Source organism: Lissotriton helveticus, chromosome 12 (assembly GCF_964261635.1).
Source record: "Lissotriton helveticus chromosome 12, aLisHel1.1, whole genome shotgun sequence".
Taxonomy (NCBI): Eukaryota; Metazoa; Chordata; class Amphibia; order Caudata; family Salamandridae; genus Lissotriton; species Lissotriton helveticus.
The window spans coordinates 605,237,761-605,251,356 of record NC_136073.1 but is presented as its reverse complement, the minus strand read 5'-3'; the positions used below and the strand labels follow the sequence as shown (position 1 = coordinate 605,251,356).

General features: G+C 44.9%; 1 protein-coding gene across 1 annotated transcript; it reads left to right on the top strand.

Annotated features, from left to right (window-relative positions):
• The first annotated feature begins 5,177 nt into the window (after positions 1–5,177).
• Positions 5,178–11,802, top strand: LOC144798069 (olfactory receptor 6N2-like). Its single transcript, XM_078668843.1, has 2 exons — positions 5,178–6,098; positions 11,575–11,802. Exons 1-2 carry the CDS (start codon positions 5,178–5,180, stop codon positions 11,800–11,802), a joined length of 1,149 nt encoding a protein of 382 aa, XP_078524969.1.
• Positions 11,803–13,596: the final 1,794 nt, after the last annotated feature.

The following is a 13,596-nucleotide window of genomic DNA, read 5'->3' as shown; positions in this document are numbered from 1 at the left end:
GCAGTCAAAAAATGGGGACACCAGTGTTTCGGCTCCTCTTTTAATCTTCATACAATGCCAGCCGACACGTGTTTCGTCGCAGGGAAACACCTTTTCCCGCGACTCCTCAGGGCTGGGTAGGATACAAAATTACAGGATGGAGTACATACTATTCAAACAGCAATGATGCACACTCAGTTGTGATTATCATCGGTGCGGTCGTGAGGTGTGAGTGAACGAATATGCTCATGCAAAAAACACACAGGAGTGGATGCATTGGACACCAACCCTCATGTCACTGTGAGCTCATATTGTTATTAGTGTAGATGGAGGGCTCGATGGACGGTGAATTCATAGGTGTTTGTGAAAAAACAAAAAAGGTGATAACTAAAAGTACATTCACCGAAGGTCGTGGGAAGACGGTGAGTGATGGGTACTTAGAAGAACCTTTAATATCTTGGGACAAGTGATGTCTAACTGTAAAAAGAGAAAAGGGGTCGAAGTCCCGTCGAAAATTAAAAAAATTGGTGGTGTACGTCCTACCTGTTGGTGGTCTATGTGGGACCATAGGTCTGTAATGCCACAAACGGAAGGAAACAGAGAGAAGAACAATAAAACATAAGGGTGTGTTTAAGTGAAGTATGAGTTCTACGTAACAGTCGCACAGTGTGTGATAATTCAGTTTAAGAAAAGGAACTTACCGCAGTGCCGGTGATAATTCCGTCCCGGCCCTGCTCGAGACCGGGTTCGTCTTAGTACAAATGCAGTTCCTTGGTCTAGGAATAAAAGGTCTCCAGCGAATAACCGAAGTTGCTAGGATGAAGGGAAATGCAACCGATTAGGGTTGGCAGCGATTGGGTCAGGGATTAGTCTCTTCGAGAGGATTTCACCAAAAATCATATCTTTGTGGTCTAGTTAAGCTCACCTTTGCTTAATGGTAGCACTTGTTAAGGTAATGGTCCAATCGCTTATTCCAGCTAGATTACTAGTCCACGTGTGTTGGGTGCAGACACATGTAGATTTCTTAGGGGTGACACCCTTAAGGGATGAAGAAATTGCGTCCACGTAACATACCGGGAGAAAAATAAAAATAAAAAAGGGGAAAGGAGACATTATTGTTTTCTCGCTTGCCCGGTGTCGAAACAAAATATAAATATAAATCTGAGTGCATGGAACTGCAATTTAATTAGTGCTTAGAAAAATGAGTTAAAGAATTTTTCTTATAACATACAGGAACAACGAACACACAGAATTCGATCCGTCCTGTAACGGACAAAAGATCCCGAGTGTGTCAGCCTATGTCGCCAGGGGATCCCGTATTAGATTATGGCAGGAAAGTTACCTGATGTAGGTGACCCGGGAATCATCCCCACAGTCCCGCCAGAATAAGAAAATTGTTTAGGAAGGAAATCTTACCCGTAGTGCGGGATGCGACGCCGACAGTTTCAGTATATTCAGTGGTAGTTCCGGGTACAGTCACGTGTTCTGAAGACCCGGAAGTGGATTAAGTACTCAAGAGCAAAAGACCCGGATTCAGGTGTCTAGAGCGTCAACTTATAATGCGGATTGTGCTTCGATATTGTTGGAGTAACTTGCGCTTTAATTGCAACGCGCCCAGAAAGAGTAGCATGCATCAAAGAGCCGATGATAAGTGTAGAGACGCCGTGAGTGTGGAGACCCGGTGTTGTATACATATCTGGGAATTCTCGAGCATGCAGCATGTCACGAATTATTAATGACAATTACCAGAGATCGCGTTTTGTTATACATAACTGTGACATTCGAATCATTATTCTTACTCATACTTTTTGCCAAAGTTATTAGAACCTTACGATAATTCTGTCAGCGTTCACATTATGCAGTAAATTTCTATTATATTTACAATCATAAATCGAATTCTAATTTTGCAATACTTCATTTGTGGACAAATCAAAATCCCATAAGGCAGATTTAGAAATAAATGGTAGTAAATGAGCATCGAATTGCCTCTATCTTAGAGGAGTCATAACTTTGTGACCTCATGTACATCGTATTGTGAGTTCATAAATTACGTAGCGTGGGATCAAGTTAAAAACATAAAACCTGTTAGTAAGAAGAACGTCAACAAGTTCATGTAGCAATGACAATACAAATAAAATTACATTTATAGCTGTTTGTCTAAAGGAAACATACAGTATCTTCAGATTAATCTCCAAGGAAATATTGCATCTCCTGGTCGAAATTCAAACCGTGGTCAACGGATCGAAGACGAAGAATCCAAGTGGCCTCTTGTCGTCTAAGCTTAAGTTCCCTGTTGCCACCTCTGAAACCTATAGGGACAGTATCTATCCCATAGAAGGACACTCGTTTGTCGATACTCTGATCACAGCATGCAGCCGCATGCAATGCTACTGGGTACCTTGGATCCTGCTTGTGGATGGCTCTGATATGTTCTGCTATTCTCTCTTTCAGTGGGCGAATGGTGCTGCCTACATATATCTTCTTGCAGACACATTCAATGATGTATACTACGAAGCGTGTAGTGCAATTAATGTTTTCTTTGATGGTATATCTGTTACCTGTTGCGTCATAGAATTCTTTTGTCTTGTGTTTAGCCCATCAGCACATGGAGCAAAAGCCACATTTGAAAAAGCCTATATTTTTGGTTGTGAGCCAGTTGGACGTAGCTTGCCTGGGAGTAGTAGGACTAAGTCTGTTTCTCAAAGTCCTCCCTCTTCTGTATGTGATTTGTGGATGTTCTCCTATAAACTCTTGGATGCTCTTGTCAGCTCTTAGGATGTTCCAATGTTTTGTAAAGCTCCTGCGGAGTGATCTGTTATGGCTATTAAAATCTGTTATCAATCTAATTCTTTTGGAGCTAGTTTCAGTAACTGCGTGCTTCTTCTTGAGTGTGTCTGCTCTAGTAATCTTCTTAACACGAGTGGTTGCTTTGTCAAGAAGATTGTCTGAGTAGCCTCTTTTTTTGAAACGTGTTTGCATTTCTCTCAAATTGTGGTCAAATTCTCTGTCATTGCTACAATTCCTACGTGCTCTTAGAAATTCACCATAGGGAATGGCGCTGATTTGGTGAGGAGGATGGGCACTCTGTGCATGCAAGATCGCGTTACAGGCGGTGCTTTTTCTAAACAATCTGCTATTTAGTTTGTTGTCAGAAATATAGATTTCTAAATCGAGGAATTCAACTTTTTCTGTGCTGGAACTGATGGTGAAACTCATATCCCAAGTGTTGTTGTTCAAATGTTTGTGGAAATCCATTAAAAGCTCTTGTGAGCCAGACCAGATTAAAAAACAATCGTCTATGTACCTCCCCCAGAAAACAATGGAATCCACGAAAGTTGCACCCTTCGTGCCCCAGATGAGGTCTTTCTTGAGTGCGCCCATGAACAAATTCGCAAAGGAGGGAGAGAATTTGGAGCCCATGGCTACGCCTTTAATCTGTTTGTACCATGAATTGTTAAACATGAATACATTATTTTTCAGGATGAGTTCCATCTTAGTAGCCAGTATTTCCCTCATCTGTAAAATACCCTGTTCTCAATTGAAAAAGATAAAGTTAGTTGAGCATAGATACAGTTACCTCGGTCGTGCTGTTGTGGCTGTAGTCGTATCTGATGAAGATTAATTTGCTTGTTTTGCTGGCCGCTTCATGCCACTTTGGTGCATGGGGGTTCGATTTCACGGTTGTATTGGCTGGTGTATGAGTATTCTTTAATCCTCTTTAGGGTTGTGGTTTCCGTTATGGGAAATACAACGGATGCGTTATCAGCATTGTTGTGTGTGTGTTGCCCCTGAAGGGGGCAGGGCTGCACCTCGACCTCTCCCCGAGGGCCGCCACGAGACAGACGACCCTTTCTGGTCCAAAAGCTCTCAATTCGCGGCGATCCACAGGCGCTATGCCCCAGCTGCTGTGGGGGGATCCTGCTCCGTCGGGAACCTCCTCCAGGGGCATCTGGGAAGTGTGTCAGCCCCGCTGGAGGAAAGTAGACAGCATGTCGGGTCTGATTCCTGCTGCAGCTCAAAGAGACCCAGGAGGCTCCACCACCACACCATGGGTACTTCGGGGGCCCGCTGCTGCCCTGCTCCCGAGGTCCTGTAGCTCTGTGCTGCGGCCTCTGAGGGCCCGCTGCTGCCACAGCCCAGAGGTCCTGAGGTCTCCCTCCGAGGCTTCCGGGGCACGCTGAGACCGCAGTACAAGGTCTTGAAGCCCTGCTCTGGAGCCTGCTGCTGCAGAGACCGAGAGACCTTGTTGTCCGTGTCCCACTATCTTCAGGGGCCTGCTGCTGCAGCACTGAGGATTTCCAAGAGACCTGAGGCCCAAGAAACTGGGGGGTCCTACGCTGCCACGGGAGAGGGATCCCGCCGTGTCGACCTGCGGGACACCAGGGGCCGCACCGAGACTCCCCAGCTCCAAAGGCCTCGATCCTCTTCCAGCTAGACCAGGCTCCTCATGCGTCCATCGTGATCGTTCCCATCCGGCTGATGCCAGAGGCCGCAATGAGACTCCACAGACCAAATGGCCTCTGTCCTCTTTCAGCTAGGCGAGGCTTCTCAGGCGTCCATCGAGGTCACTCCCATCCGGCTGTCGGGCTTGGTGGCAAATCCAGACCTGAGTCTGTCCGTGTGGACGGCAGTGGTGGGCAATGACCCTAGGAGGAACCGGTCATCTCCATAGATCAAAGAACTCAGACGGCATCACGGGTGGCGGGAGGCCAGAATGACGTGGAGTCTCAGGGCCAAAATAAGGTAGGAACTGATATTATGCTGAAGCTTTAAGCGATGAGATATGCCATTAGTTCAATATGATGCTGGTATTCATCCTGTTATTCTTGGGGGTTCAGTTTCGATCGATGGCTGCCGCTGACAGGGATATTCCCCAGTGGGGGATCCCAAGTGATTGGAGCTCCTTCGGGCAGCTCCTACCAGTCGGCCATCTTAGCTCTGCTCTCTAATTATTGTGTCTGTAAGAAAGGTCTATCTTATATAATATTTCATCCCCACGTTGGTATGTTGCTATAAACTCGTATTCCTGCCTAAGACCCACCACTGTCCCTTCCCCTTGTGTCTTTAATTAAGTCTCTCTTTCTTTCTCTCTCCATCTTCTTCCTCTTCTCTTGTGACATTTCACCATTTCCAACCATGAATGGCTATCATTAATTGCTTCTCTATTTGATGCCCATGTAGGTGAAAACTTTGCTGAAATGGACATCGGAAATAAAAGCACTGTGACAGAGTTTTTCTTAGTGGGATTCCCTGATCTTCACAACTACAGCACCCTTCTCTTCCTCCTCCTGTTCATCACCTATATTCTGACCCTTACTGGAAATGTGGTCATTTTTTTAGTCATCAAGTTAGATGCTCGGCTTCACACCCCTATGTATTTCTTTGTCAGTGTTCTGTCCTTCCTGGAAATCTGGTACACTGCTGTCACCATTCCCAAAATGCTAGCCAACCTTTTGGCTAGTAGGAAAACCATCTCCTTCAATGGCTGCCTATTGCAAACATACTTCTTCCATTCTCTTGGGGCGTCAGAGTGTTATCTCCTAACAGTGATGTCCTTCGACCGCTACTTTGCCATCTGCAGCCCCCTTCGCTACACATCCATCATGACCTCCAAGCTTTGCCTTCAACTAGCCATTGGTTGTTGGGCGTGTGGCTTTATGTGTCCTGTGACGGAAGTCATTCTGATTTCACGGTTGCCTTTCTGTGGGCCAAATATAATCCCACACATCTTCTGTGACTTCCCTCCTCTACTGAGTTTGGCCTGCACTGACACTTCAATAAATGTCCTGGTAGACTTTGCCATAAACGCCTTCATCATCCTGGTAACCTTCCTCTTCATCATGCTGTCCTACTTTAAGATCATCCTCACCATCATGAAGATAAAGACCTCCAAGGGGCGTCGCAAGGCTTTTTCAACTTGTGTTGCTCATCTGACTGTTGTCCTTGCCTTTTTCACCTGCATTGTCTTCATGTATGTGAGACTGACCAAGAGCTACTCTCTGTACTATGACCGGCTTCTGGCTGTGATCTACTCTGTATTCACTCCATTGTTAAACCCACTCATATACAGTCTCAGAAACCAAGAGATCAGGGATGCAATAAGACGGACATTTCAAAAGTTACAGCTGTAGATTCTGGGCATCCAGCTTTCTTTCTCCACTGTGCAGAATGAGTATAATCAACATCCTACAAATGAAGCCTTCAACAACAACCAGAACACAGAAACATGATCACAATGTGTTAAATGAAATCAGACCACTGCTCTTAAAACAAGGGTCTGAAAGAGCATTAACTGCATTATGTAAATGATTCAATGAATGGGGTTGAAAAATAAAGGAATAGGGTATAAGCAGAAAAAGTTAGGGCACGTATGGAACAGAGGGGTAATAGGGGAAGAGGAGCTAAAGAGCAAGCATGTTTTAGAATATTAGGGATTATAGAGCAAATTATTGTGGTGCAGATGTACAGAAGGTAAATGCCATAAAGATAATGGGTGATGGAAATAAAGTGATGGAGCTCTGAGCTGTTCTGACACATTTTCTTCGTGAGTTGATAAATCTTGTAGAGCTTGAGAGGTAAGACATTCATTAACAGAGCCACATATTTGGTTGCACAATAAAGTCAAGACAAATAAGAAAGGTTAAGTTGGTTCATTAGAGACTCAGATACAAACTGATACACATGAGTCTCAAGAGCCTATTACAGAAATACAAAGTAACCAAGGTGAGTCCAAATCTCCAGAGGAAATTCAAGCTAAATAGCATAAAGCATACTAAACATTTAGTTGCAGTTATACAGAAAAAAGGAAACAAGATTTGCAAGTTAAATTGTAAATTTCGACCTTCCTGTCTTGTCATGAATAAATTCCAGAGATCTATTTTATCCTACCCTATTCTATATCAGAGAACCCTAATTAGTGACTTTTTTATCCTACCCTATTCTATATCAGAGAACACTAATTAGTGAAGGAAACAAGGGACATGTCTCAGCAGAGAGGAGAGTTCAATACAAGTACTCCAATCGAAAATAGTGTTTTGCGTAAACCCACACTAAGAGCTATAGCAATAAGGTCTGTACCTCTAGAAAGTCTAAAGGCATCTGCGTCCAACTAGATATGCAATAGCAATAGCACACAATATTTAAGGTAACCAATGTCAGCATCTATAGGACAATTCCCTCTTTCCTGGTAGGAACTGGCAACATTTTGCTTTTCTCCCAAACCCTTGACTGGGCACACTTGATCGACCTTGAGCATCCTTTCCTCCTCTATGAGAACTCGCCCCCAACTTCGTTAGCACGGTTTCTTCCTGCCAAAGGTTTCTCCTGTTTCTTGCTATCATTGAATAAAACAAGGATCCTTTCACTAACTAATGAAGCCTTGGTCTACACCTGCAGAGGAGAGAAAATATGCAAGCAACAATTTTCACACTGAAGTTAAGGCCTTTTGCCTTGCTAACTTACTAATAAATTTGTTGTGCAACGGTCAATTGAATATATGTACGCATGTGGTCACAATATTAATACAAGATGAATACACTTTATATGAATACATCATGGTTGGAAGAGGATTATATGTGAACTAAGGTTACACAGTAACACATGTGTGTAGCTATGGGTGAGAACTATTTTTTTTAAAACCTTAAAGATTTGTATGCACATGTTATAAAATTCATTTTCTCGAATCTCTGGTGAATGCACTGCATTAAATGCATTTACCGCATCCTCGTACAATCTAAAATCATAGAAGATTAATATAAGCAATCCAGATAATCCTGCAAAAGAAAATGTTACTACACACAGAGAGATACATCAAGCCACACAATGAATACACTGTATGCACCATATCTCATTCTTATTATTTTCATACGCAATATATAAGGCTAAATGTGAAAATATATAGTTTGGCAATCATATAAGGGTTGAGCCAAAACTAAGCTTCTCCAATCCCCCCTCTGATGGCACATCAAGCCATCACAAATAATCTCTAGATCTTATCTGATTAAGATTTTATCAGATGTACCATTAAAAACATTGTGTTTTTAATTGCATTATGCCTGAGCTCTTCTAGAGTTTTCTTGTCAATATAGTAATTAATATGTTTCTCCTCCACTTCTACATCCGATCTCTTTCTTTTCACTACATTCTTTACCTTCATTCCTTGGTATACCTTAAAGGATACAGTACAACTATTGCACAATGGGCAATATTCACAACATTTTCCAAGATAGTATTCTCTATTCTGCTTCCCAAATTGCCAAACCAATTGCCTATTGTCTTGAGTCCATTTCCAATGGCTTCCCACACACCTGTCACTACCAGGCCACTCAAATCTCTCTGTAAATCAGTAATATTTTGAATTTTCTTTGGAAACTTGTGGCACTTGTCCCTGTCCCTCCTGACGGTGGTGGTTTCCCAATAGAACACTTAAAACATTTCCTCTTAGAACATTTGTCTTCCCACCTATCCAAGGTACTTCAAATCTGAATACTCTGTATCAATTCTCGAATTTTCATTATCAACCATCATACTTTTATGGTCTCTAAATACTGATCAGAAAAAGAAAGTCAATGATTCTTTTGCAAAGTCATCGTCCTTTCCAATTATATTTCATATTTCTAGGTTGTGCCTGTCAGTTTGTCATAAGCTTGTCTTGCTCACGAAGTAACATCCTTACACATAAACAGGAGTTCGACCTGCTGCAAAGCATCTATTTGGGGTAATTTAAGACTGTTGCTATTCAACTCATCCAACTCGAGTTTTTGTTTTACCACATCCTACCAATTTAGCTTTAATGTTGACACGTTTGCCCTCTGATTCAACTCAGTACTTTCACTCCCCTTTGAAGTCCCAATTTAAGTTTTCAATCAGTTCTCTGACTCTTGGACACTAAAGCTTGATTGTCCTTCAGGAGCTTTCAAAAGTGTACTAGTACTGTGTGCATTTAAAGGTGGCTCCGAAGGGATTGTATCTGTGCTTGGCAAACACTCAAAGTTCCTAAAAGGATCAAACTCATTATGATTGGCTGATGGGTCTGCAATTGTACCACAAGGAGAAATCCCATTCATTTGAATTAACGGAACAAATCCTCCGGTTCATGATTTTGAAGGAATATTTGCTGAAACTGATGAATTAGCTGCACTAGTCAAATTTGGATTCACATTTCCCCTGATTTTGGATTATATATGGGAACTACTGGGGCAATAGTAACCGGCACAATAAGGGCATCTGGGACATTCAAAGCTGCAGAGGTGCAGAGGGCCTGCAGAGGTCCCTTCCACCATATTATGATTCACATTTGCAGAGGTGACTCACCATATTTGGATCCACATTTCCTTGGGTCCCAGCTATTTCAGAATGCCCACCTGCATTCACCCTCCCCTACTCATCGTTTAAGCTTCATTATACGGGGTGGCTGTTCAGACAATAGTACATCTAAGAGACTATCACTGGAATCCCTGTCACTCTTCTGAAGCCCTCTCCCCTGATTTGCCCCTCTTTTCCTTCTTCCTTCTTTCTTTCCCTGTTCCACTCTCTTCACAGGTAATGCGGGCATAACTTTAAAAAAATATTTTTATCTATTGAGTTTTATTATATTCAAAGACATAATATCTGCAATAAGCAAATAATTATAACATATACATTATCTGTTACATATGAAGAGGTTTCGCTACAGTCATAGCGCCATCTTTTATAACCTGTACATGACTATATTTACACAACAACAAAAAGTCCCTAATTGGAGGAAATATATCCTGAGGCGTAAGGTAACCTAGGCCCAGTGGCTAGCAGGTTATCTACGCAAACAGAGACTACAAATATGTCAAGACACCCTATTACAAATAATCAGTCAGTGTAAGCACCCTATCTGTACGTCACACAACACTTGAGAGACATAAATTTCTGCTAGTGTAAAAACAACAATTTATTAAAAACATTATACAAAATCAATTTGCACCAGAAAATACATTATACAATGAAATACATATTAAAAAAACCAAAAGTCGACGCGGCGTTTCGGTGTCTTTTGTTGATGCCAACACCTTCTTCAGGACGGGGGTTTTTAGTTAAAAAAACTATATTTAGTCTGCATCCATTTTGCCAGATAAAGAAGTATTTGTAAAGGTATCACAATTATGTCAATGCAACTTCAGTTCAGGTATGCCTGAATTACCAGATGGTCTAATAAGGGACCTCGTTAAAAGCTCCATTAACAAGGATGCTTGGGAGCTGCCCTCACAACTGGTGTGGGGGACTCATCAAGCAGGTAGGAACGCCAAAGCTCCCAGATATCTTTAGGGCATGAAGACAAAGGTAAGAGCTCTGTGTAGGTATTCATTGGGCCCTGACAATATATCAAATCATGTATCCATTCTTTAAATGTAGGGGCTCTTGGGGTGTGGCCAAGATGGCAGACGGGTGAGACGCAGTTTCGTCTCTCTCTGCTCCCAACCAAAAGCCCTGCTGACAGTAGCCTGCATATCACAGAGATTGTGCCCCTGTGGTGAGTGGAGTGACTCCAGGAGCTGGGTGGATTGATCCGATAGCTGTCCCTGCCTTCTGACGCCTACGTGGAGGCCGAGAGATTAGACACAGCAGAGTGGATGGTGGCAGACGGCAGGAGTTTGGCTGAGATACTGGGGGCCACTCGCTCCTGATCTTGGGCTCTGGGGCATGGCCCCCGTGGAGGGAGACCCGAGGGGTCCGAGCATGGCCCGCGTGACCGAGGGAGGCTCCCGAGAGCCCTGGGACGCCAGAGGTGGGACCGCAGGTAGAGCCTGAGTCAGCACCGCATTTACTGCCATGTTGGGCTTCCCAAACTGATCAAGCTTTGGAGGTCAGCCACCTCCCACCCACCCTTACATTGAGAGTCACGCTTGGGGCCCCCAGAACCGACACAGCTGTTGGATATGAAGGACCGGTGGTCCAGTGGAGCAGGGGGCCTAGGACGGGGAGAGAGGAGAGGAGAGGGGAGGACTAGGCCTCGCTGCCAGGCATTGCTAGAGGGCTGAGCCAGGTACGGAGGTAAGGAGAAGGGGGCAGCTGTGGTGAGGCCTGTTGAGAGGGTCCCCTCAGTTCTGTATCCTCCTGATGTAAGCAGGGGCACAGAGGACTCTGCTGGGCATTCTCCAGGAACCACATCTGCATGTGAGCCCATTGAGCTCACCCATGTTGCAGCGCGGGCCCCGAGGATGCTATCCAGCCACAGCTCTCATAAGGCCCGACCCATGTAGAGGGATCATCTTGAGGACTTTGCCTTCTTGCACCCACGTGATTTGCTTTCGGCCTCGGCCTCTAGCTCTGCTGCCTGTCTTCAACAAGGGGCGTGAGGGCTTACATTCCAGGCTCCTAGCCGCTGTGGAGAGCGTACTCCCCCCCCCCCCCAGAATAACTTACTTTGGCCCAGCTTTGATTTTGACTGCCTCTGGACCTCACCACGGGCAGACTGCCATCGCCTGTGCCCCTGCGAGAGCCCTGGTAGCTGATACCTGCCAGGAAAGGGAGGTGGTTCGTTTGGACTTTGCCATGGCTTCTGGGAATTATAACATGGATAGGACTGTGAAAGAAATGCTCCTTAAACAGAAAGGGGCCCACTCTGGAGACAAAGCCTCAACTGCAAACCTGGAGGACCCATCTAACATTATGCAGGCAGAGGCACCTGTCACCCGTTCATACCTGGAGGCACTCTTCACATCGTTACGAGATGACCTTCGATCATTCAAAAAAGAGCTGGCTGGAGAGCTTAGAGAGGTGCGCAGGGACGTGGAACGCCTGGGAGACAAAGTCTCAACCCTTAAAAACACAAGCAGGGATGTGAAGAAGTAATGGAGCAACTCCAGCTAGAGATCCTGCGCCTTAGAGGCCAATATCTGTTATGTTATATTATTTTATGTTAACTGCAGTTTATATAGCGCATAACCACCTGCAGGTCTCTTAGCGCTTCTTGAGAAAATCCCAAATCCATCTGCTATCCCCAAAAAGCACCTAGGTGGAGGAATTAGACTGTGTCAGTGTCTCCCTAAACAGATGATTTTTTAAGCGTTTCCTAAAAGGAAGAAGGGTGGGTTCCTTGCGGAGGTTCTCAGGCAATTGGTTTCAGGGTAGGGGAATTAAAACAGAGAAAGCTCTGCCACCTTTAGATGCAGTTTTGACCCGTGAGTAGGCCAGGAGGCCTGCCTCAGACGATTGAAGTGAGCGTTCCGGCACATAGTTCACCAGGGGCTCCTTGATGTAGGCTGGGGCCTGGCCGTAGATGGCTTTATGGGCAATGCAGAGGCCCTTGAACTTTGTTCTCTGTTTGACCGGAAGCCAGTGCAACTTGTGCAGCAAAGGGGTAGCATGAGCCTTTTTAGGGAGCCTAAAAATCAGCCTGGCTGCATCATTCATGGTCACCTACAGCTTGCGGATTAGTTTCTCAGGGAGACCGATATATAAGGCATTGCCATAGTTCAACCTGATCATGATCATGGCCGACATGATCATCTGTAGAGTGGTGGGTGAGAGAAGGGGGGCAAGTTTACGCAACTGTCTCATTAAGCCCAGACAGGTGCCGACGACAGTAGCGACTTGATTGGTCATTGAAAGGTTGGAATCGATCTTGATGCCCAGGCTTTTTACGACGGGAACTGGCATAGGAGCGGTGCCGAGCACTGTGGCCAGAAGAGGTCATTTCAGGGATTGCCTTTGGAGGAGATTACAAGGACCTCCGTTTTGTCCGGATTGACTTTTAATGAGTTGGCTGTCATCCAACTCACAGCTTGTCTAAGAATATTTTGCACGCGGGTGTTGGCATGCAGGGGGTTATTGAACTGCAGAATGAGTGAGGTGTCATCAGCATAGTTAAATACTTGACAGTTCACGCAAGCTAGGGCAGCCACCAATGGCTGGAGATACACATTAAAAAGGAGACGGGATAGAGCTAAGCCCTGAGGGACACCACAGGGGAGAGCGCCGCTATTTGACATCTGCTCACCCAGTTGGACCCCTTGGGATTGTCCTAGCAGAAAGGACTCAAGCCACTGGAGAGCCTACCCGCAAATGCCCATATTGGCAATCCAAACCAAGAGTGGGCGTGATTGACCGTATCGAACACCGCTGATAGAACTAAAAAAATCTGGGCGCTCGAATCTTTGTTATCGGCCCTAACTCTGAGCTCATCGAGCATAGCCAACATCACCAGTTTAGTGCTATGATGGGCCCTAAAACCAGCCTTCTGCACCTGGAGTAGCTGGTGTTCCTCTATAAAAGATGAAAGTGTTTTGAGGTCATGTTGCTCCATTATTTTTATAATTGACACGGAGCCCCGACCAGCAGCGGGAGCGGCTCATTAGCGGAGGCGAATTTGTCCCGTCCCAACCGACAGCCACAGTGTACCCAGCCATAGAGCTCTAGAGCTCTAGGAGAGGACTACTCGCAGCATCTCTATCATCAGGCCGTGAATTTACAAGAAGGAAGAGGAGTTCTCCAGTGTTCTTCCAACTAACTTGTGTGAGATTTCTAGAGAGGGCCGGTCTAAGCAGGCTCATTTCCTACAAAAAGGAAGAGTATCTTCACTGCCCCACCTCACTTAACTACGGGAGATTTCCAGCTAGTTCCTGCATCTGCAGGAGAACAACTTGA

Bases quoted from the DNA above. Each gene is read 5' to 3' on its own strand.
- LOC144798069 (XM_078668843.1), top strand. From the start codon at position 5,178: ATGGACATCGGAAATAAAAGCACTGTGACAGAGTTTTTCTTAGTGGGA. The intron at 6,099-11,574 runs TTACAGCTGTAG...GGGGCCCACTCT, and splicing joins TAAGACGGACATTTCAAAAG to GGAGACAAAGCCTCAACTGC.